Consider the following 23,473-nt stretch of genomic DNA (forward strand, 5'->3'; position numbering starts at 1 on the left):
GTCATCCTTACGCCGAACCAATGTTATCACGAGACCTTCAAATGCACCCAAATATTCAGCCTTTTAAAATAAAATAATAAAAGTGACATAACATTTGTCAACATGGTTGCAAGAATGATGAGACTAAAAAGACTTGTGAGAAATCATGGATTGCTGAACACACTGTTTACTTAATGCATATTGTAACAATAAGTAAAAGTTGCATTATCTGTTTGTAGCACCTGAAATACTTACCACGCACAGGGATTTTTCCCAGAAAATTTGCTAAGCCCGATGCTCGGCGTGCGAGGGCTGTCATCCAGCCGCCAGGCGAGAAATATTTAAACTTGGCAGGAATTTTGAAAATATAGTTATGCATTATTGGAAGACTGGAAGATTAATGCTTAAACACCAAACATAAAGTGTTAATAAAAAATATATAAATTAAAAAAACCGAGATAAATGAACAATGCCAAGCCTGGTGGCCCGCCAGGCTTAGAATACACTGAGGGAAACCCTGATGCAATATCTAAGAAATTTGAATCACTGTATCCAAAAGAACATGTTTTTAAGATCATGAGCGAAGTTGTACTTTATAAGATGTAATTTATTATTGAAAAACCCAGTGCTCTTGGTGAAATTAAAATATTAGTGAATATTTACAAAAACAAGAGTGAGGGTGTTTTTTTTTCTTCAGGAAAATATATTTATGCGCATAATTTTTGGTGAACTATAAATTATAGCACACCTAAATTGTACCGTCTCTCAGAGGGAGAATAACAAATAAACGGCATAAAATTGGTGCATACACATTTCTGACAAAGAAAGTGACATATGTAGGCACCCTTTTTTTCGATAAGCGTCCTTAAGCCTTCCAGACAGCGTCTAAGGAGCTTTCTTTCTTAAATCTGTTTAAGAAGGAACCAAAAGTCCTTTTACGGGGATAGGCCATTGTTTCCTTTTTCACACCACTAGCTAGCCATGCATTGCAATACTTCATATATGCAGTGGAGTATTGCCTTATTGATTAAAAGATACAGACATCATATTTTTATCAACAAACATGTCTGATCCACAGGACAATTGTTTCCTGGAAGCCTTATGTTGGACTTCTCCAAGTTAATTTGGATCTCTCAACACATTTCCTGCAATTCTGTTAACTTTTTTTTTTTTTTTTGCAGCAAAGCATTTGCTACTTCTGTGACATTTGCCATTCCTCTTAAAGATTTTGTTTTACAACTTTTTACTTTTCAGGCATTCAAATTTATTTACTTTTGCTATCACACTTTGTAAACTTACCAGGTTAAAAAAAAAAAAGTTACAACAATTGAGACCAAAGTCTCTTTTACAATGATAGAAATAGAGCAGATGCTCCTACACATTGAAAAAATCAAAAATTTGTTGTGGTTCCAAGATCAGTCAAAATCCCTCCTGGGTGCTTCCCCAGGGTGATTTCTCCAGGCGTCTTCCACTGGGAGCAGATCCTGGAACAAACCGAAACAGACCCGGAAACAGTTCAGAACCCCTCAAAACGAAACAGAGGCCATCACAGTGGGAAGGGATGTCTGAGTTTCCATCCTATTCCAGCTACCTGCAAATTCTGATCATGCACAAACCAACAACAATGACATACTTTTGGAAATAAATAAATAGGAAATTAATTAATTAATAGAATAATTCTCTATTTAATCAATTCAAGATAAGATTAATGTAAAGAGAGAAAGATTAATATTTGATCAGCAGATCATCTGATGTAGGCCAGTGGTAGAATCAACAGGCTTGTTCTATGTTTGAGTGGATTTATGACACATTACCTCAGTCTATGTTATTGGCTATTTCAGTGCACATGCTAAAAGACAAAACCGACAAGATATAAAATGTTGGCGATAATAGGCCAGCTGTCATTCTCTAAGGTTGAACAGATTATTCTGTACAAGATTTCAAGAGAACTTAACAACAGCAACAACAACAACCTTTCAGGCTACGTTTTGGAACTACGTGCAGGACTAACCTATAAATGTGTGCATCAAGGAAAATTCTTTGAATTAAAAGAAAAAAAAATTGATCATTGGAACTTTTAAGTAGACTTCCAATGCCATTTCTGCTCTTACTCATTCCTTTTTTTTTTTTTTTGGTTGATCTTTTTTTTGGCTTGTCGCAGAGTAATGACGTGGCGATCCTCTCCTAATCCTAATTAAGCTGCCCAGTACAGCACTCTGTTTAAACCTAAAAGCAGGGCTGTTATGATTTCCATAACTTTAGGGAGATCAAATGATAAACTTTACTATCTCTTCACATAGCACATCAAGCATTAGACCTTTTTAAAACAGTGAAACACATGAGCCATGTCATAACAAATGACTAATCCGATAATGACGGTGTTTGCAGTAGTAACAGCGTACCACGTTGGACATTGTAGTTTTATGAAATGTTTACCATTAATATTTTCGTAGTACTTTCGCCCTGTTTTTGTGTTTTAGATAAATGTGTGTCCAGTGAAAGAAAATGTAAATAATTTCACCAGCTGGTGGTGTCCGTCTTCAAATCTATATGTTGCTTTCACAAAGAATTATCAGCCGAGAAAGCGAGAAAAATCCAACTTTGACTCTTCACACGCAGATGGATGTTAATGCATCAGGATCAGCGTCTGCTGTAGGTTTCTGCAAACACAACTACTGAAGCAGTTGAAGAAGAGCCTTAGTGTTGGTGTTATGGACTGAATGCTTCTTGCAGAATCTCGCTCTTACAAACAGACATGCTAAGCATTGAGACTTATCAGGGAAAACCAGTTTCTGAGGGCTGTTGCAACATCGGCTTCAATGCTTTAAACCGAAGATAACACGCCCTTGCTCACCCTTGAACACTAAACATTGAGATTAAAAGCTTGCAGAGCAAGCAGGACAAAGGCGTGTTCTATAATTACTAGAAGCAGCAGCAGAAACATTATTGGCGTTAGTATTATTAGAGAATAAAATGCGAATCGGAGTATATTTATTAGCATTTTCTGGACCGTTTTTTCGTTAAATAATCCGTCTAACAAAGTACAACTGTGCGGTTTCAACCTTTCAGTTTAGCGTCAAATCTCCGAGCCGCCTCTAGGTGTCGCTAAAGCGCCGTGTCAATGTAGTCAACGCAGAAGAACGTCACGTGATTCTGCGGACGCGTTGGCCTGGCAACTGCAGCAGACCTTTATCTGGTGCTTAAAGGTAAGAATGAGAAAAAAAATTACAATAAATAACGCATTTAAACATGCGCTGATAACGTTATTTTTTAAAATAAGTTTGTTCAGACAGTCAGCTAAACCTCGCCAAGGAGCTTCTTTAAAGGGAAATGTCCCTGTACGTATCCAGGGCCAAGTCGCTAACATGCTACATGGGATTAGCGACGTGCTAATTCGCAATAATTCACGTCTGTGGTTAAACGTGATAGGTTGGAGAAATGTTCGAACTGCCCCCCCATCAAATGTCCCATTGAAATACTTATATGTACATAAAATGTTTAAGATGTTTAAATCAACATGGAAGTGTTTTGAGTCCGCTAGATGACAACAGACATGTTTAAAAGTAAAGAGAAAAATACCTGTATGTTTTCTTACCTTGCAGCACGCGCCCACAAGACACAGCGATGCCCGAGGTCAAGTCAGTACTGAGAGAAGTTCTGCCGAAGCAAGGTTTGCACCGCAGCCGCTTGCTGTCTGGACAGCACTAGTCACGAAAGCTTGTTTTGTGGACGCTCCGTATGACTTGTGGGCTGTTGACAAATCAGCAAACCCTCGCATAACTGGTGAAAAGATTCCTCTGTGCTCCCTTCTTGTGATCAGTATCTGTATGTTTGACCAGTCAAGATGTTTGAACTGGGAATAGAAATCCTCGCTAAGCGACTCGTGCCCTCTGGGCCTCCTCATCATTTGCCAAGTTATGAAGAACCTCGTTGGATTTTATTGGGATTTTCCATGATCCAGCAAGACATAACTGTGTAGCGCTGAGGTTATAGGAAAACCATACAAGATTTTCTAAATGGTTTACAAATAAGAATCTGAAATATATATATAATTTTAAACCAAAACTCATTTTTGCTATAATAAAAATGCTAAAAATTGGTTTCTGTTTGTTCTCAGACTATTCAAGTGTGTAGAGCATGTATAAGAGAGACAATTCATAACATAGATTTTGGTATATTTTACTTTACATTTTCCCTGCTGTAGAATCTTGATACCGTCAAATCAATAACAGTAATAAATGACATGCAATAGTGAATTGAAAGAGTCATTTTTAGTTCACTTGTCTTGTTTTTTATCTCCAAAGTGATTCTGGGAAAGCACATTGGAAATGCTGATTGTGGGAAAAGTGTGCAAACCCTGATTTTTGTCTCATCTGATCGTTTTCATCTTTCACAAGTCATCAGTCTTTCCTTGGTCCTCTCGGCTCCTCTGAATAATTATAGCATCCCACTTTAAGTAGACATCAAGACTAAGAGTATGTGAACAGATGTGCATGAAACTTTACCACCCCTCCCCACTCCAAAGTATTTTTTTGCATTGATTGATTACATAAAAAAAATAGCATAAAAATGTGTATAATGAACATAATCTGTGAGGAACTTCTCTGACTTTTCAGAATAAAGCATAGCACAAACCGGCGAAATGAATGTTTAGCAATTAAGTAAACCCAGGTTATTTTTCGAAAAATAACTTCCTTTTTTTTGCTGCATTTACAGGGCAGCTCTACATGGAAGACGTCCCAACCATGGTTCTGTGTAAGCCAAAGCTGCTCCCACTCAAATCAGTCACCCTGGAGAAACTGGAGAAGATGCAGATGGAGGCTCAAGAGGCCGTCAAGCAGCAGGAACTGGCAATGAAAGAGCAAGGACAGCAGATGCCCAGTTGAGGAATTGAAACCACAAAAATAAATAAATAAATACACGACTTTTTGATAGAGAGCACAAGTCCAATGACTCAAACATTGGCAAGAAAGTATTTTTGTAATCAGTGGAACAAACTTAAGTTATACTTTTTCTTTAAGTCAGCAGACGCTTTTAAATAAGCGTCTGCTGTTAAGCAAGTCAGCGCCATCTTGAACGTCTTCTCGCCTTGGGACTCCCAACACCTTCACGACGGCCTGCCAAGAGCGCGTCAGGTTTTCAGAAAACGCGACTGAAAATACGCAGCAGCTCGTACGGTAGGGAGACGGCAGACTCACAACAAGTTTGTTGGTAGCGGCGGCTTATCTGAGGAATTGTGCAACATGTAGATTATTTTAATAGTAACAATGACAGAAAAAAAAAAAAAAATATATATATATATATTTTACAATTATTTAATCAATAAAGAAATTTTTGCTCCCCAAGTACAAAAATAAACCATTATGTTACGATAGTTGATGGAAGTTTTTTGTTTTGATGTGTTCTAGTACAGCGTAGAAGTGAAGCACAGCATACAAAAACAGCAGCCAGTTTTATACCAGTCATGACACTGAACTAACACCCTACCTTTATTTATTCACTTTTTATTTCTTCCACAGATTCATAAAGCTCTTATCACAAATTAGTTATCTTGGTACAAACACTGCTTTTGGAAAACAAAAGGAGTAGCAGTAAAACAGAAAAGAAAAAAAACAAAAAAAAACTGTACAAAACAACATGGAATGACTGACACTGAGAGGTGTGGCACTTTAAGGGATAGCTTATGCAAATGTATAGAAACACTTTGAAGTAAAGTGGTCTACTTCAGTTTAAATCAAAAGTGCAGCTTTTCTTTTTACCCAGAATTGTACCATTGGAAGGGAGAACATTTTACTTAACCATTAAAAAAAAAAAAAAAAAAAAAGAATGCAAGTAAAAAGGTAAGTTTTTTTTTCTTCCACTTCTTTTCAGGTATTCTGGCTCATTGAAAGGCCTAATCAGTACCGTTCAAATTTCACAACTCCGCCGTCTCCCTCGCTGACGAACCTCTTTCGGTTCCTGACAAACAGATCACAGAGAGCGCTGGTGAGCGCGGCAGAAAAACGCTGTCGCAGACATTTGTGTGAAATTCAAAAGCACTCACCGGTGCGGACACTGATCTCTTAATTTTACACCAATGACTCCCATGTGAAAGCTCTTCTCCACAAATTGCTCCAGGATAAAATACGCAAGAGGAACGTCGATGTTTATCTCATCGATGTCCATGTAAACTCGCTCGTAGCCCTGGAAGAGAAAAGAAGTGAAAAAATGTAAAAAATAATCTTCAGATTGAATGAGTTTCACTTGCAGTGCCTGATTCAAACAGCAGGCGGCTCCCTACCCTTCGCATTTGGTCCTCCGTGATGATGGAAGACAGAGAGAGCGACTTGAGTAGCTGCAGCACCATTTTGAATGTTTTCTCGCCTCGGGACTCCAACACCATCACGATGGCCTGCCGAGAGCGCCACAGGTTCTCAGAAAACGCAACTGAAAATATTCAGCAGCTCCTACAGTAGGGAGACGGGTGAGACGCTGCGCGTACCTCATAGACAAACTCGTGGTGGAAATGCGGGACCTCCAGGTCTCGAAGGCACCTCTCCGCCTCCTTGCTGTCTCCCGACAGGATGTACTCCTTCAGCAGCAGGTTCATCTGGAAACGGAGGAGAACGAAACCTGTCGAGCTTTAGTTAAATATGATCTACGTTTTGTTTACTTATTCATTTACAAAAGAAAAAAACAAAAGCCTGGAGTTGTGATACTGAATACATTTTAATGAATGTCAAAGGTTCCCATGATTTCAAGGGCAATCTTGAAAGTGAATACTACACTTCTCTGTCCAGTGAAGTGCAATCACTGGATTGTACTCTACCTCTTTGATGAGTTGCATGACGGGTCGCTGGCCTCCGCCCGTCCCCCAGTGGTTGTCGATGCGAAGGCCACCCATACTCATCTTCAGCAGCACGGCTGCTCGATCTAGCGCCGCTCTGCAGATGTCATAAAGCAAGTCAATATGTGTGGTTTACAGGAATTTCCATAATTTAGGTCAAATCGAGTCTCTTCAAATGTTTTTATTAATATTTTATTAACTGAAACTCAATTTGGATGCCTTTGGAAGTGGCTGCGCTTGGATCCTAAACCATGTCCTGGATCTTGGAATAGACCAATTTCACACTGTCTGCCTAACTTTTTGAACTTTTGTGTAACTGTTTTTTTGTTTGTTTTTCTTTAATTCATCCGTACCACTCAGGACTAAATGTTTACTCAGATCCATACTTGAGCTCATAAAGACATATCCAGCAATCCATCGAACCGTCTCCGCCGCAAAACTACATTTTTCCACATCTACACTGCAGCTTGCTCAGCTATTTGCTCAACAGCCATTTCTGATGAGCCTAATCTTACCTAACAATTTAAATAACAGACAACAGAAAACAAGCAGAGGTGCTTCCATAAACGTTCCGTACCTTGCATGTTCACAGTCAACTTTGCCTTTGTAGCCGTCGATATAGCTTTTGGACAATATCTGGTCGCTAACAGCCCGAGCGATGAACTGGCCGACCAACTGAAAGAAGAACATAAATAAGAATGTACATTTTAAAATTGTTAAACAGCACCAGATTTGTGCATTAAAAATGGCAACATTTCTTTAAAACGTCTTTCTCTCCAGTATATTATAGAATTTGTGCAGGTTTCACTGACTCAAAGCACTTTTGTGCATTTTTACACGTCCGTAAAAATGCACAAACCTCATCTGCAAAAATTTTAATAATTTTGCACTTACACATGCCGGATGCAAAAAAAAAAAAGAAATAAAAATGTAGCCAGCTGGCATTATGTTAGCAGTAAGCCTCAACTGTCTATATAATCACAATGAGTGCGACTAAAACATTTGCCTGACAGTAAAGTCAGGCAAATGTACGTAGAATATACGAGATTTAATATACGGCAAACCTTTTTTTTTTTAAATGAACTGAAGGCATTTAGTTAATGCGTCTTGAATTTCCTGAATTTCCTGAGGGAGTCTCTATAATTTCCTGAGGGAGTCTTCCCAAGGGATCAATAAAGTCAAGTCTAAGTCTAAGACACCCTGAATCAAAAACCGACTGAGTAAATTGGATGCTTTCATGTACCGTGCCACAGCTGTGATGAAATGCAAGCATCCCAAACAAACACTGACATGACAACGGTGGCTTCGGGGTTGACATGCGTCTTTGTTTACAGTAGCGCGGGCCGTACGGTTTTGGGAAAGCAAAGAGCCGGCTTTGCTGTTTTGGCCTCCACAAAGCATGCGCTCATTGTTTCTCTTCCAGACCAGAGGCAGCTACATTACAACGCGGCGCGTCGCAGTGGCCAGATCGAGCTCATGCGAAACTGAGAGAACCCCCCCACCCCCGAGTGAAAGTGCAGCGTACACAGAGGTGTGGGGGCAGGGCAGAGCCATAAAACCCCAGCGAACCAACCGAGGGGCAAGAGACAGAGAAAGAGAGAGAGCAGATGACTGGTCAGATAAATCAGACCGTGTAAGAAGGGGAGTGGCCATGTTTTTTTTTGTTTTGTTTTTTGCCGAGTTTGCATTTTACAAGAAACGGTAGACAATGCAAAGGATTTCATGTGTGCGCAGACTGAAAAGGAAAGAGCTCACAGACGCACACAGTGGCTCTGCTCTTGCAAGCCAACAGATAAAACCGCAGCGTATTTTCCCCTCTGCCAAACCACCAGCAGAGGTAAAACTCCTCCTTCAGAAACAAAACTAGAAGCCTTGAAAAGAAAGTACTGTGTGACGTGGGATGGACATAAAGTAGTAATAGTTACCAAACAATTGTTAACCCGACATGGCTTGCTACAAACTGTGAACTCAAGTTGCATGGCTGTCTTTTGTGCACCATCATCTTCAGCTTCAGAGGGGTCCTTAAGCCCGTCGCAATTAATCGATTAATTGTGTGACAAATTAAAAGATTCCATTCTGATGAATAATATTCTTTGAAAGGCAATTTTGTCCACAGGGAGATCAGAGTCCATTTTATTTGTGGTTTCGATTTGTGTGTGGTGTTTATTGGTTTTAGTTGTGTTTTGTTTTGGATATTTAAAATATCTTCCAGTTGCAGTGTGAAGTGTTCTGTACATAATTAAACGTTTATTGGAAGCAAACTTGCATTATAATGCAACTGTTAATATATTACTTAAAATGAATCTTAAAAACAGCAACGTAATTGTTTATATTTCTGGGACAAAGTATCATCCAGAAAAATCTGTCATTATGGCTTTGGGTGATCTGTAATACCTAAACCCTGTTTGAAACGTCACTAAAAACACACACACTTTCAAAAAGCGAACAATGTCAACCCTCTTCAACGCACGCTTCGGTCTGAGGTTTTGGAAACTCACTTGAGGCGCTCCAGGTGTATCCAGGACCAAATCTGGCAGATCTCTGAGCAGCTTGTCGAAAGAGGATTCCATGTCGCTGTGGGAGAGAACGCTTCCGCACAGGTCCACCAGAAGCCTGGAGGTGAGCTCCCGCTGGCTGGCCTTGGCCTCCAGGGCCAGAGACACGGCGAGCGACGGGACCTCGCTCCGCATGGGGCCCAGGTTCAGGTCCGCAAGCAGCTCCTGGCAAAAAAAAAAAAAAAACGGGAAAAGAAATTTAGTTTGAGCCACTTTCTCATGGCGTACTTTCTACACTTTGGAGCACTTACTGCTACTTCGTTTGTGTCCCCGTGTTCAAAGTACTCTTGCACTATGGGGGTGACCGTCTTCTCAAAGTCCCTCTCATCCAGCGGAGGCACCACAGTCTCGTACACACAGTTTTCCTGTCGAAAAAGAAAAGAACAATTACTTTCCGTTTTCTTGTGTGAGCAGAACACATGTCAAATCTGCACCACAAACTTCAGATTTTTACCTTTAAACCTGTTAACGACCGGCTAATTTTAGCTCGTTTTGCTTGTGAGCTCAACAGCAAAAACAGGGAATATTTTACAAGCAGCTACTTCCAGAACCCTACTGGTTTTGAAGTGAAGGTCAAATCCAAGTGAATATGCCGCTAAACGATGGTCCTAAATGCAAATGTAATTACCTGATCTTCATCAAAGTTGGGGTCTTTCTTGTCCACCTCTACCGGTTCGTAAACTTCACCTGACCTTCCCCACACACCCTTTCCTCCCGCTCCACCTGCAGGTAAATGTCAGAGATAAAGTTACTGCACTGACATCTGCTCATGTTAACTCAACAAGGGGAGAAAAAAATAATTGAATCCAGAACTGTACATAAAAGACAAAAACAAGCATTGCAGTTGCATGGAGATGAGACTACATATTTAGTGTAGGCGCAAACAAACATACAGGCAAAAAACAATTGAAGTGAGCCCCCAGCAGATTGCAGACGGTTTAAGAACACCAAAGCAGCTTGAAAACATCCTCTCAACCCCCCATGAGTTCCACCCACTTTGTGGGTAGAGCGCTATATTTAGCTCATCCCACATTAGTTGAGGATCCATCCCACTTCTGGCTTGCTTTCTCGTCTGTTTTACTAAAAGAAAAAAAGAGAGAGAGAGAGAAAGCAAGCAGCACACCCATACTAAATGTCTCTCACCTCAACTAAAATGTAATACAGACCAAATGCGTTAGAACAGCCCAGAGCTCAAATTGCCCGGCTTCGCTGATGCGAGAGAACTGTTGTGTAACCAAGACAGGACAGACTCGGTGCCAAGAAAAACTGGACATGCCCTTTAGTCTGCGGCCCATGGGAAGAAGGTAAGTGGGCAAACCCAACTGCAGTCTGAAGGAGAGGTTAAATGAGTCACATCACTAAAGCCCAGTTCACACTGCACGATTTTAGAATTGTCGCCCGATTCTCAAAACGTGAGAGACCGCACACTAGCTGATGAAAAATCGTGGGTTTGACGGGTTCAATTGTGGAGTGTGAGGTTTCACTCCAGGACATTCCAAGACCAGATATGAAATTCCTTATAATTCTGCACTACCACAACTGAATTTAGAGTAAACAAACATGAACAACAACGTTGAAGCGCTCTTTTAATTAAAAGGAGCGCTTCCAATTGGAGAGTTAATTGTAAATTTTCTGGCATCGCTCCTGAATCCGCGCAATGTTTTTGCAGCCCTCTGCGCTTGTCACAGTTTTCTGCACTTATGTCTTTTTTCTCTATTTGCTCCTGTACTTGGACTACAAATAGATTAACACAGCATCAGATTTTCTGTATTTTTTCTGTTGTGATATTACTACAGAATGAAATCAAATGCGCCACTTCAACCAAAGGTAAGAATGCACTTCTAAACCAGATGTACTCTGTGCAATAATTTTATAATTTTTCTGTATTATTTTTTTAGTTTATTTTTTTTAACCAATCCAATAACATGTTGCTCCGAACAAGGACAAAGCTTTACTTATAGTTTTATAAGTTCTAATTACCTCTAAAGCACTTTTCATACATTGTAGCATTGAGAGTAGCAGAAGAGTTAAAGAGTTCATCAATTTCGCTCCAGCTTCTTTCTTTGTCATTTCTGTCGTGATACTCTTTTGACGAAATGTTAAATAAACATTGGCGTTCTTTCCACATTTCGACCAAACAATCTACCAGGTCAGACGTCTAGCGGACTCTCAGTTGTGCCATGCCAGCTGTTCTCGTGACTCCCCACCGTGCTTACGTCGCAGAGCTTTCTGATTGGCCACTTGTCACTTTCAACAGGTTGCCTTCTCACTCCCAGTCGGGGCGGAACACCACAGACACGGCGATAAACGAGCCAAGACGATCAAACATGTTGAAGATCCCCGATTTTAGCTCAAAGCAGTACCGGCTGGACTCGATCAGTCGTAACACACTTAAGGGCAAAATTGGGACAAAAAAAATTGTGTAGTGTGAACTGGGGTTTCAGAAAGGCAAAATTTGTTGCTCTGAGCAAGAGGTTGCCTCTCATAAGCAACACATTCAGACGTGCTACAATGACAACAATTTATGCTTATTTTTAGCCAAACATACTCAGGTAGTAATTGTAGACTAATAAATTCTGCAGATTCCAATCAGAAAAAAATAAATAAATAAAAAAAATCAAGCTGATGCTACACGACACAAATCACAAGTGTTTTTGGTTTAGTTTCTAGTATAAATATGTTAGTAAACTTGAAATAAGACAAAAACTAACAAGTAACTTTTCAGCAAGACATAGGAAATTGTTTTAAGTAAAAAATTCCTTTATACTGATGAAAAACATACCAGCTATAAGTGAAATAATCTGCCATATTACAGATCCTAATATATCTTGTTACACTGGCACGTTATTTCACATAACTAGTATTTTTTCATCTATTTTAAGGAATTGTTGACTTTAGAACAAGCTCCTACATCCTGCTTAAAAGTCACTTAGTTTTGTCTTATTTCAAGCACACTGAGATATTTGCACCAGAAACTAGACCAAAAATACTTGGTAAGATTTTGTGTTTTTGCAGTGGTGCTGGCTGGGTTCTGCATCAGACCTGCAGCGGGAAAATTCCAAAAAAGCTCAGACGCAGGCGGGACACGAAAGGAGACTCGTTTTAAAGATTTGAGTCGCCCCAAGATCAACCGGCTAATTGGTTTATGGATTCCTGATGCAACCGAAAGTACAGACAGAAGAAACACTGAGGAAGAGTCGCGATGGTCACCTTTTTTTGGCAGGCCTCTGCCCTTCCCCATGCGGGACTTTCGGTCGAGCAGCTTGCTCTTGGGACTCGTCGGCGCCATGGAGGTTCCCCTCACCACTTCCCCGTTGTCACTGAGGGAGTCCCCCCTGCCCGAGTCCCTGGAGGAGTTTTTTCGCAGCCTCCGCTTGGCCTTTGCCTTCAGGCGAGCCTCGTGGATGTTGCTGCTGGACGAAGACACCCAGTTGCCATTGATCTCGTTGATGAGGTTCTTGTTGGAGACGGCGGATCCCCCGTTGTCTTCCTCGGCAGAAATGAAGGAGTCGCTGAGGTCCACGGCCTCTGTTCAGACACAGAAAAACGAGTCGGTGCGCGTTTGTTGTGCCATCAGTAGGTACTTTCACAGTTTTTCCATTTGTTATTTTGGTTTGCCTTGTTTAGATTTCCACTTGAGAACATGTCCTGAATAATGTTCGATGTTGACGTTTTTACCCAACAGAACTAGAAGGTGAAAGTTTATTTCCTTCCAAATCAAAACGTTTTAATCTATATACCGAAAATCAACATATTGGTCAAAGAAGCTCAGTTTGTAACCATTTGTAATCATTTACAATAATAAATACATGTCCTGACACAGTCGATCAATGATAATACTGGAAACTGCATAAGTTTGATCTTTAAAATTCTACACATGGTGTATTTGCTTCAATGTAGAACATTCTCCCACTGTTTTTAAATGGTGAAAAATGTCCAGTTTCTATAGTAACAAACATGATCTTTTGGCTGACAATCTTAACTGCCATCCACTTCACAACCTCAATAAAAAAAATAAAATTAAAAAAAATCGAAGCATTCTTCAAAATGCTGTTTATTTAACGCTTCATTGCGACATCTAAAAATAACAAATTACGCATTTGTTGACATTTCGGTTGACGGCCGTTTGGAAATGACAGCTTTTCAGACGCCATCTTTCTTTTTCTTTTTTCTTTCTATTGCTCTTTCAAACTTCATCGTTGGTTCAGATACACAAGTCATTTGCAGGTCTCTCTCCGTGCAGAACCGCGTCCCGTTTAGGTGGCATCAGTTCATCTGCTGTGCACGGAGCTACACCAATGTGGGGAGAGCTGACTCAGTCCAGGGTGCAGTGACAACCACCCACTTCCACATTTAAAAAAATAAATAAGTAAATAGTCCCGCTACCCTACATCCGTCCCAGCTGATTGAGTGTTTTGAGGTTTTCACACTTACCAACAGGGTTTGCGTTCAGCCAAGCCTCGCAGTCAGCTGCCATGGTTTACAGTAGAAAAAGAGCCTTCGCAGCGGAACCGTGCAAAAACAAGAATCACCGAAGATAACTGCAAAAAAAAAAAAAAAAAAAAAAAAAAAAAAGGGGGAAAAAATCACAGAAAAAATGATATATTTGGCTGCAGACGTGCAGCTATGGTTTGCCCGGACGTGTCGCAACACAACCCCTCCACCATCACCACCCTCCCTCAACCATTTTCATTCAAATACGTACTGTTAACAAACAATAACTAACGCGGTTAAAAAACGATATTGCAAATATTGTAATGCGCTTCCTTTGTTTTAATTCCACAAAATCAGGGTGACTTATTCCATACAGCGACAAAAGCGCAGTAACACGTCCAGAGTAACCGTTCTCTCTCGCGTCGTTAAACTTATCTTACCTCGAAGCCTACACGTTAGTAAAAGACAGCATCCAACGGTCAGCAGCTAAATGAGCGAAGCTATCGGCTTTCCGACACACCCGGAGTTTTAAACGCACAAATGTGCCCACGCAAATGTTTTACCCGACAGCAAGACCATGAAAACACCTACCGTTTCGCACCTTGAAGCTTTAAACTCCGACGCGAGCGCTGTTGTTTTTGTTTTACTTACCCAGCAACGCAGTCGCTTAGGCTGGTGTTTTTCTCCTCTGATTGGTCCAGAGGAGGGGGCTGATTCAGGACAGCCAATCAGAGCGCAATAGAGAATTTCCTTCCAGAAAGTTCCACGCAGATCCATGAGGTCGTGTTGACTGTGAGGTGCTGCCCCCTGTCGCACAGCAGAGTAAGTGCGTTGTATCGCGGATAGACGTCACCGTTTAATACAGCTACTAAATCCGCATTTTTGTTCATAGAAAATAGTGATATAAATAGCTGTGCTACTATTCAAACAATTTTTAAGTGGAAAATTGTGCTGCACGCATAAACAACCTGATATCAGGCAATAATAGACAGAAAAATAAACAAATTATTCACATATGTATTTTTTGAATGAATGTAACAATTTTCAAAGCAACCTCTAATAAATGTAAACCTACAGACTTAGGGCCATTAAGAAAAACAAAAAGTCTTTGTGCAACAGCACAACACTACACTAATGGGGAGTGAATACATTTCAGCTGGGAAAACAATTTACATTAAAAAAAATCTTGTAGATTTATAGTTTTACCAAAACAGAGCAAATATTTCAGCCTATGATTGCAGTGTAATACTGTCAGTGTAGGTTGCGTTTATAAATGTCCGAATTATTGTTCACTGTGTGCACATGGATGTAATCCCGGGAGCATTTCTGGAACAGCCTGGAAATTTTCAAGAAAATTACAGCTAACACACCAAGCTGCTGTTGACAAAAATACAAGCGGGGAAGCTTGCATGAACAAGGAGATATAAAGATTTATATTAAATCTGCATCGGGTGATCTATTGTGCTGCAGTCGCACAACAAAACTAAAACAAATAGTAAAAGATGTGACAGAGCAGAAAAAAGTAGAGCGTTATTTTGAATCAGGAGGAAAAGAATGAATTTGCTTTCAATTGCTTACAAATAAAAATCTGAACAGTGACATGTATTAAGTGTAATTCAGAGACCTTAGAACTAAAGCTCTAGTTATGCTGAGTTTAAATGACACTTGATTGGACTTGAGTTACTCATTCTGAAGGAAACTGGCTGCAATGTTGTTATTTTTAACAGATATCAAATACAAAATCAGAAGCCATGTGATGGGATTTATTAGATTTTTTGCATTGTATAATGGTTGACATAGTTTTAGACATTGGCAATGTTTTTCTTTTTGCATCACAAATGTGTGGAAACAGTTCCTGTAAACAATACTATTACCAAGATCCACATCCAGAGAATGAATTACAAGTCTGGCTTGATACTCTTGTTACAGAACATTAACAAAAAAGAAATGCACGGTCAAGTTCAATGCTTGTGCTGCTGTAGACATATGATATGGCACATTGGCCTGGGATTGTCTTAGGAAGCAAAGATGTTAGCAAAAATGTATTGAAACATAAAACATTTCCATAATTTCATCATTGGAAACTTTAGTGATGTGAGTTTACCTGAAGGATTTGCAGTCAGCCACATTTAATTCCAGCCACAGATGTAAATATATCAATTTTATTCATGCAACAAACTATTTTTGATAAGCATGACAAGCCTGAGAACGTGTTCTACTGTTCTCTTAACTGAGAGAAACAAAAAATAAATAAATAAATAAATAAAAATTTGCCCCTGAGAGCTCAGGCTGTACCACAAACGAATGGACAAAACGCAAACAATCTTAAGAAACAATTTGATTTGGACAAAAGTTGCACGGCATTTAGAATGAAGAAACAAAGCCAACACAACATTTACTGCAAACCTGCTTCTGGCTTAGAGGTCACTCTGAGGACGTCCTAATCCAAAACCCGGGTCACGACCTCCGTGTCACGGCTGTTTTAAATGATTGCTACCAGAGTATCTGTTAATACATAACTGTTTTATTTAAATATAATAATAATAATTAGATTTTACTTAAAACAAAAAATAGCATATTTCCAGATTAACATTTTGCAGAAAAACATAAATAAATAAATAAATAAATATACATATATTGCTTTTGGGTTTTTTGTTTGTTTGTTTGTTTTTTTTTTCCAGAAAAACTTGCATAAGAACTCTAGGAAGACAGTAATTCATTAAAAGCAGTCCACAGTGTAAACCCCCTTTACAATTCACTTCAAGTATGTACACAATTGAAGAATTCAAGACATTTTAGTACAATTTAAACAAAATAAAAACTACCACAACAGTCCAAAAAATAAATTCAAGCTTCTCTTTGTCACAGTATCCATGTTTCCCCCCCCCCTCCCCTCTCTCTTTCAGTAGCTCTACACAAACTCCACATGTTCACAGACCTTTCCCCCCCCCCTGCTGTGCACTGTTGCAGGTCAAGGGTCAAGCTGATGTCACTGCGCCACCGAGGGCTCAGCCAGCGCGCTCGACAGGTCGTTCTCTGCCAGCTGGGACAGGTATTTCTGTGAAAATAAAATCATATGACTGGACGTCAAATTCCAGCCGTCGTACACCACAATGGCATAGCGTCTGCACTACATCACACAGCCTTGCATTTTATGTTTTTTCTGACTGATGAAGGTTTGGCTGTTAAACCGAAACAGGTTCGACAGAACCAGCAAGGTCATAAGCATGCTTTTGTTTCTGTTGTTCACCAGTCGTGCAGTTGAAGGTCCCCAAAACCCTACCCATCTTGCTCGGATAGGTGTAAAGTGAAAATTGTGAATACTCCATTTCTTATTTCAATATGTATATATACATATAGAAATTGTTGCAGTTTGAGAGACGTACCTGCAGGTTTCTGTAGTGCACGGTGCTGCGGCAGTGAGTCGTTTTTGCAGTGTCCTCGCTGCTGTAGAACAATCCACAGAGTTTGCAGTAGAAGCCTGTTCTTGGCTCAATGAACTCCACTCCTGTCAGAAAGAGGGAATGCAAACGTCCAACCAGAACCAGAGCAACATGAACTCACAGGTCTCGGCCAGGAGAAGCGGGGAACCTCACATGGGATTTGCAAAAAGTTTTCTTTTTTGTCACTGTCCTGGCGCGATGTTTGTGACGGCAACATATTAAAAAGTGTGGTTGAACAGTCTTCAACATTCACTTATTTATTTTTATTTTTTTCAAACTGTTTCAGCAGAAATAAGGAACCCGTTCTGTGATTGAAAGAATGCTGCTGTCGGTCTCTGTCCCTAAAGGGAGCATGGCTTTGCATTGAACTAGAGTAAAATATTCAATGTTATGATCTCTGACAGGCTTTAGATCAGTATATGAGCTATATTTTATAGGTCAGATTTGTGTTTCTGAGTTTGTTTTCTTGTAATTCTTATCAGTTTTTCAGCTTTTACAAAGTAATTCATATTAACACTCCTTGAAAAACCCTTTAAAAATCTTTGTTTTCAAAGAAGTAGCACAATCTCACTTAAATTTGTTACGGAAACATTCAATCGGAGTCCAATTGCTTGGAGGTGAAAAAACATTGCATAGCAGAAATCACAGGTGCCATAACTGAAGATTTCTGTAAAATGAGTGTAGCTTCTATTTTTTATTTTTATTTTTCCAATTCCCACGTCACCTACCAAGTTACTTTAAGTGTTTGATTGAACTCTTAATTAGTAATTCGTCACATTATGTTGTCCTGGGATTAAAAGTGACGTTACACATATAACTTTTTCAATCAGCCGCTCTTCAAATTGGAAAAGACAAGAGAACATGCCATTTAAGGGAGATTTTTAATCTCCGCGAAAAAAAAAGTACCAACTTTGTGGTCAGACTAAGTATTCGAAAGTTTAAAACGACTGGAAATGTGACAAATAAAGTGACATTTTAAGTCGGATCTCAAACACCTGAGAAGAATTCTGGAAGGGAGACGTAAGCCTGTTTAATCCATCGTCTGAAATATGAAACAGGACCTGATGTAGCTGCTGCTGAGACTGCATCACATAGCTGGCCACCATGTTTTACGATGTCAATAAAGTTTTAGGTACTATGTTAAAGTGTAATGTGCTTACCCAAAGGAATGCTATGTTCACTGACAGCTTTGTCTTGCTCTAGGGACGATGAGGGGGCTTCGATCTCTGTGAAAGACATTTCAGCAATAAGAAAGTTGTTGTCTTTACATTTCCTTATTCATAGTGTTTAGTCACCCTTGGATTTTTCTTTCCCTCTCAAAAGAAAGAAATAGTAAATGCTATAGTTTTGTTTTCTGGTTTTACATAAACTCATTATTGATGAAAACCTCAGTTAGTTTTTTGTTTTTTCTAAGAGTTCATTTTTCAGTAGTTCAATTATATTTTGGGGGCGGGGTGAGAATTGGGCACACACGGTGATTTAAATTTTTTTTAAAAATATAAGATAATATAAGATTTCTTCTTCGTTTTCAAGAAAAGACAACGGCCCATTTATCCTGCTAGCACGAGACTCTTGCATTTGTTGTGGTTGTCTTTACCCAGAATGCTCTGCGCTGCGGTTCATTGCTATTTTTTGGAAAGGTCTCCGATCCAGTCGCAATATAAAACTTGATTAGTGACACTTAACCTTTATTGGTTAAGTGTTCTCTGAGTCTCTAATAGGTGCAAAACATGCTGCTGCATGATTATGAAAAATTAAAAATGCTTTCAATGTAACATATTTCTGAAGGCCACCTATGGAGAAGATAAAAGAAAAAAAAACACATCGTAGGGAAGTACCTCTTTTCAGACTGCCATCCTTCAGCTGGACTTCCACATGGATTTTATCTGGCGTCTGCCTTTCTTCCTGACTTCTGCTGTCCTCTGGCAAACTAATACGATTTTCCATCGGCTCGTCCGGCGCCATGTTGTTGGGAAGCTTGGCGCTCTCCAAGCACGTCTCCTCTAGCGCTGCTTTAAACTCCTCACTGGGGAAGCCACTGATGTCTGCCACTTCTTGCTCTGTAGTTTCTGCATTCACTTTCTCGGTTTCAGTACTTGGCGCAGCGATTTGATCCTCTGCTTTCTCAGCTTCGGATGCCGATGCCCCGACCCTCGTCTCCTCCGAGGAGTCCTCCCGTTTGGGTTTCTCGGGGGGTTCTTTGTGCTCCTCCACTGCGGGAGTCGACGGCGACGTGTGCTTCTGCAGGAGTTGTTCTGCTGTCGGCTCTTTGTGACAGGAAGTAAACTCCTCGAGCTCAGAGAGATCTGGCTCGAGGATGCAGTCGTCCTCCCCTCCCACTTCATCCACCGTGACCAGCTCCTCCATGTTTTTAGGGTACCAACATTCTTCATCCGTGTCTTCGGCACTTTCCAGCACATTCTCCTGACGACACAGATGAAGGACACGTTTCACAAACGCACAACAAGGAACGAACATGTTTGAGTGAAGCTGCAGACAACGAAGACTGTTTAAAACATTTGATACGACCGAATGTCGAATACAGACAGTCGTCTAAGTTCACTGTGATGAAACGGGCATTTGAACATCCTGATTATTTCAAGTCTCCTCACAGTTTCTCTGTCTTTGTCATCTCCAGCCGTCTCTTTTGACTTGTTGCTTTGTGGTGGCAAAACGGGTTTTTCTTTGGACGTGGCGTCCTGAAAGGAGGAAACACTTCATCGGTCAAAAGATGAGATGGATAAAATGATCCGGCGATGCAGAAGCAAAAAGTACTCACGGTATTTTCGGGGGCAGCTTCTCTCTCTGGTTTCTCGGCGTGCCTCCTGCTGGGGTTTCTGCTCCGCCTCTTGTCCTCCGGCGTTCGGCACCACGGCTCGTCCATCGCCTCAAACTCGGGGTGTCTTGACCGAACCTGGTGGTCGCCGTCCCTCCTCCTCGGCTTCGTGTCGTGCCAATAGTGAGATGCCCTGTTGAAATCCTCGTCCACGCTCCTGTAAGAGTTGAAGGACGAGCCCAGAGGGCTGTCCCGTGGGTGCCAGTCTCTGCTGCTCCTCGTCGATGCCGTCTCGCCGCTCCCGCGTTCGTCCGCAGACCTCAAGTGACCCAGGTGTTTGTGGTAGCTCTTCCGTCGGTCGGCAGTCCTCCCGTTGGGTCGACTGTCGTCCATGCCGCTGCCGCCGTTCCTCCAGGGATCGTCCCGCTCCCTCTCGTCCTCCCCTCGTCTCAGGTGCGACGGCCAGTCTCTGGAGCCCCGGTGGGGGCTCAGGCCGTTGCTGCCCCTGTCCTGACCCCGGCATGGAGCCGCCGGGGGGCTGTGGGCGGAGCTGCACGACGTGAAACTGGGACTGTGGGAATGAGGACTCAGAGAGCGGCTGATGGGGCTGCGAGACCGTGCTCTGTCTGGAAGGTAGCTGACAGGAAACAATAAAGAGAAACACATCTCTGTCATTTTTTAAAAACTTTTTAACTTTTTTTTTTTTAATTCAAGGACTACCAAGTTTCCTTACTGTTCAAGTTCTTGCATTTTATCCCGTTCCCGCTGTGAGGTAATATCCTGGATGATTGACTGGACATCTTTACCGGGTTTCTACAAAGAAAAAAACGTATTCAGGCTCAGTGGCGTGCTAACACATCGCGGACGTCGGTTGCTTCTCTGTCATTGTTTCACCTTGAGCTGCAGCTCCTTGTACCTCTTCGACATCCGTATGAGGAGTTTCTGACCGTTAATTGTGGCAGGAGTCAGTTGGTAGTATTGAACCATGGCCTGAGCTGCCTCCACATACGCCATCTCCAGAAAGGCCTAGTTAAAGAGCAGAGAGAGCTTCCATTAAAAACAACAACAATCTGGTGGTATGTCAAGGCGTAGCAGCATTTTAAGTAGTTATGGTTTGAAAGTGACCGTTTTCAAATCTTGGAAGTCATTTTGATATAAAAAGAGTGTCAAGAGCGACAAAGAAAAAAAAAAAAAAGCATAAAAACTACCGCTATAAAACGCAAGGCATTTAAAAACCAATCCGAAAATAATTTTGGAAAAAAAAAGAATCATCTGAAAATCAAGTGTTGAAATAACTTCATAAATATTTTACTTCTTAATCAAGATATTGGCCCACACTGCAGTATTATGTTATGACTGGGAGGTCATGGCAATTAAAGCTGCTGCAACAACTGGGACCTCAGAGGCAAGCTGCGGAAAGAAAGCTATGCTCACAACTTCCTCGCTTAACGAACGCCTGCTGACAGCTGCACAGAAACTTTAGATTTAATTCGGTCGAAGTTTTACGATCAGACGCGGCAATTATTCTGTTCAGCTCCAAAAATTCTGCGTTGATCCAAAAGGAAAATGAAATGTTGTGGCAAGCCTGCAAAAAGTTTGCTCTGTAGCGGTCTGCGTTACAGCAAATCTGAAGAAGCCTCTGACTGAAGACATTCTGTGGTTGCATGATAGTATGTCATGAAGTGACCAACTCAAAGTAAAAAACAAAACAAAACTGATTGTCGAGTACATCAAGATATTTTCCAATACATATTTAAAATAAATTTGCCTTCTTTTCAGAGTCAGGGTTAAATGATTGGTTGTTACTTATTTATCTAACACCTCATTCTACTTCTCGCTACAATCAAAAGCTTGGCTTCACCCAGATTTCCCTTAATCTGAGATTAATAAGAGGAGAAGAAAATTTAGTACTTTGTACAGATAATTTCAACTGAGCAGGGCATCAACTGGTATTACCTGATTTGGGGACACATGAATCTGAGCCATGCAGATGAAGAACTGAGAATTAAAATGTTAGTGACTGCAAAGACAGAAGTAAGTACATGTTGTACCTGATGGGTCGAGCGCATCAGGATGTAGTTGGTGACCTTCCCGAACGGTATTCCCAGGTTGATGACGTCGTTCTCCGTGCAGCTGCCCTCGGGGAGGTTGCAGATGTGAACGACGCGGCCGGCCGAGGCCTTCCTGGCCGGAAACGGCTAAAAGCATCAAGCAGAACAGACGTGTGTCCAACACTCGGACCAGTGATCAAGTCTGATGAGAGTCTGAAATAAAGCCCTGCACGTTTAACGGAGCTACATTCCCGGTTTTCTAGGTTTTTCAGGTAGTTAAGCACACATTATACAGATGAGCGTTTTGACAAGATTTATTGCAACTCTTAGGCATTTTACACAGAAAAGCATTAAGTTTGCTCTGCCTCATAGTGACGGGGAGCAGACAGTGAAACTACTCTCTATCCATGTGACGGGAAAGTTCCTGGTCTTATTAAAGTCGTCTCTTATTTTGACTTTGGTCCCTGGGGCTCCAGAGCCTTTTGAAGCCATATTAGTTTCAGATAGCGCTAAAACAGGTGAAACATAAAATGCAGGATTTAAAAGTCAGGCATAGTGTGGAGAACCTGGCTGTCTAACTATGTGCAACAGTAAACTGCATGATCCCATTTATTATTAGCCGCCCTGGCAGCAGCTCTGTGGTGATAATGAAGGTTTCTTGTTTGGATTTAGAGAGTTGTCAGTTGATGGGACCCAGACATTTATCACATTTGACACTCGCCTGCAAACCCACCGAGGCGCGGCGGTTCACCTAAACGGACTGGCGGGGGAAGGAGAGCATTAATCAAGACACACACAGCCACGGGCGACTTTGGAGGAGCTGCAGGAATCCACAGCTCAGGTGAGAAAATTTTCTTCCTTCAGTTTCGTTCAAGCGCTAACGCCGAAACCAAAGTTCCCTCATCTCCTTGAGACCTGACAAAATAAAAGCAAATTAAAGCTCAGGAGCACATACACATACTGTCACTTTTCAAATATGGTTAATTGGAGCCAAATATTAATAGCAAATAATTATTGTTGCACCACATAAAGTCTTAATACAACACTTTGAGGTTTTTGGTTATATCATTTCCACTTTCATCATGAGGGTAAAACGTGAAAACATTTGCTTTCAAGAATTGTCTTTGTGTTTACTGCTGAATGTCACGTTGGGGGACAAAAGATGAAAACTAGCCATCTCGCCAACTCCAGCGTAGTTGCACGTTCTTTTTACCCAATGCTGCAAAACAAGGACCAGTTTAGCCTTTAGCTGTTTTCATAGCCAACAAACACGATTTCATAGTTTTCAAATTTCTCACTAAATGCCTCATCTTCAGCCCGGTAAATACTGCAACGTCAAAACTACAAACATTGCGATAAGCGCCCATCGTTGTGCTCGTCACATAAATCTGCCTCGTTTCTGTAGGCAT

General features: G+C 40.9%; 2 protein-coding genes across 6 annotated transcripts in view; both read right to left on the reverse strand.

Annotated features, from left to right (window-relative positions):
• Positions 1 to 5,430: 5,430 nt before the first annotated feature.
• pdcd4b (programmed cell death 4b) lies at positions 5,431 to 14,485 on the reverse strand. Of its 3 annotated transcripts, none has more exons than XM_055041112.1 (12): positions 14,446 to 14,485; positions 13,795 to 13,901; positions 12,571 to 12,888; positions 9,989 to 10,083; positions 9,612 to 9,725; positions 9,304 to 9,525; positions 7,383 to 7,480; positions 6,788 to 6,902; positions 6,461 to 6,568; positions 6,260 to 6,370; positions 6,023 to 6,162; positions 5,431 to 5,937 (listed from the first exon to the last, which is right to left on the reverse strand). In XM_055041112.1, the coding sequence occupies exons 2-12, from the start codon at positions 13,835 to 13,837 to the stop codon at positions 5,877 to 5,879; spliced, it is 1,425 nt and encodes a 474-aa protein (XP_054897087.1). In that variant the 5' UTR covers positions 13,838 to 13,901; positions 14,446 to 14,485; the 3' UTR covers positions 5,431 to 5,876. The 3 variants fall into 3 exon arrangements, with proteins under 3 accessions (XP_054897087.1, XP_054897086.1, XP_054897085.1); XM_055041111.1 differs by having other exon boundaries at positions 14,386 to 14,476; XM_055041110.1 differs by lacking the exon at positions 14,446 to 14,485 and adding an exon at positions 14,235 to 14,359.
• A 1,051-nt stretch (positions 14,486 to 15,536) lies between these two features.
• rbm20 (RNA binding motif protein 20) overlaps positions 15,537 to 23,473 on the reverse strand; it is a 45,751-nt gene continuing 37,814 nt past the window's right edge. For all 3 annotated transcript variants that reach the window (XM_055041105.1, XM_055041107.1, XM_055041106.1), the window contains exons 6-14: positions 22,065 to 22,211; positions 20,908 to 21,039; positions 20,747 to 20,826; positions 20,017 to 20,650; positions 19,850 to 19,936; positions 19,076 to 19,661; positions 18,398 to 18,463; positions 17,181 to 17,302; positions 15,537 to 16,852 (exon numbers count right to left, since the gene is read on the reverse strand). In XM_055041105.1, the coding sequence (XP_054897080.1) occupies positions 16,784 to 16,852; positions 17,181 to 17,302; positions 18,398 to 18,463; positions 19,076 to 19,661; positions 19,850 to 19,936; positions 20,017 to 20,650; positions 20,747 to 20,826; positions 20,908 to 21,039; positions 22,065 to 22,211 (1,923 nt within the window). In that variant the 3' untranslated portion in view covers positions 15,537 to 16,783. The remainder of the gene's footprint in view (positions 16,853 to 17,180; positions 17,303 to 18,397; positions 18,464 to 19,075; positions 19,662 to 19,849; positions 19,937 to 20,016; positions 20,651 to 20,746; positions 20,827 to 20,907; positions 21,040 to 22,064; positions 22,212 to 23,473) is intronic.

Source organism: Poeciliopsis prolifica, unplaced genomic scaffold (assembly GCF_027474105.1).
Source record: "Poeciliopsis prolifica strain line A6 unplaced genomic scaffold, Auburn_PproV2 SCAFFOLD016, whole genome shotgun sequence".
NCBI classification, from domain to species: Eukaryota; Metazoa; Chordata; class Actinopteri; order Cyprinodontiformes; family Poeciliidae; genus Poeciliopsis; species Poeciliopsis prolifica.

Bases quoted from the DNA above. Each gene is read 5' to 3' on its own strand.
- pdcd4b (XM_055041112.1), bottom strand. From the start codon at position 13,837: ATGGCAGCTGACTGCGAGGCTTGGCTGAACGCAAACCCTGTTG. The intron at 6,371-6,460 runs GTACGCGCAGCG...CGCTCTCGGCAG, and splicing joins ACCACGAGTTTGTCTATGAG to GCCATCGTGATGGTGTTGGA. The intron at 5,938-6,022 runs GTGAGTGCTTTT...TCTGTTTGTCAG, and splicing joins AGAGATCAGTGTCCGCACCG to GAACCGAAAGAGGTTCGTCA.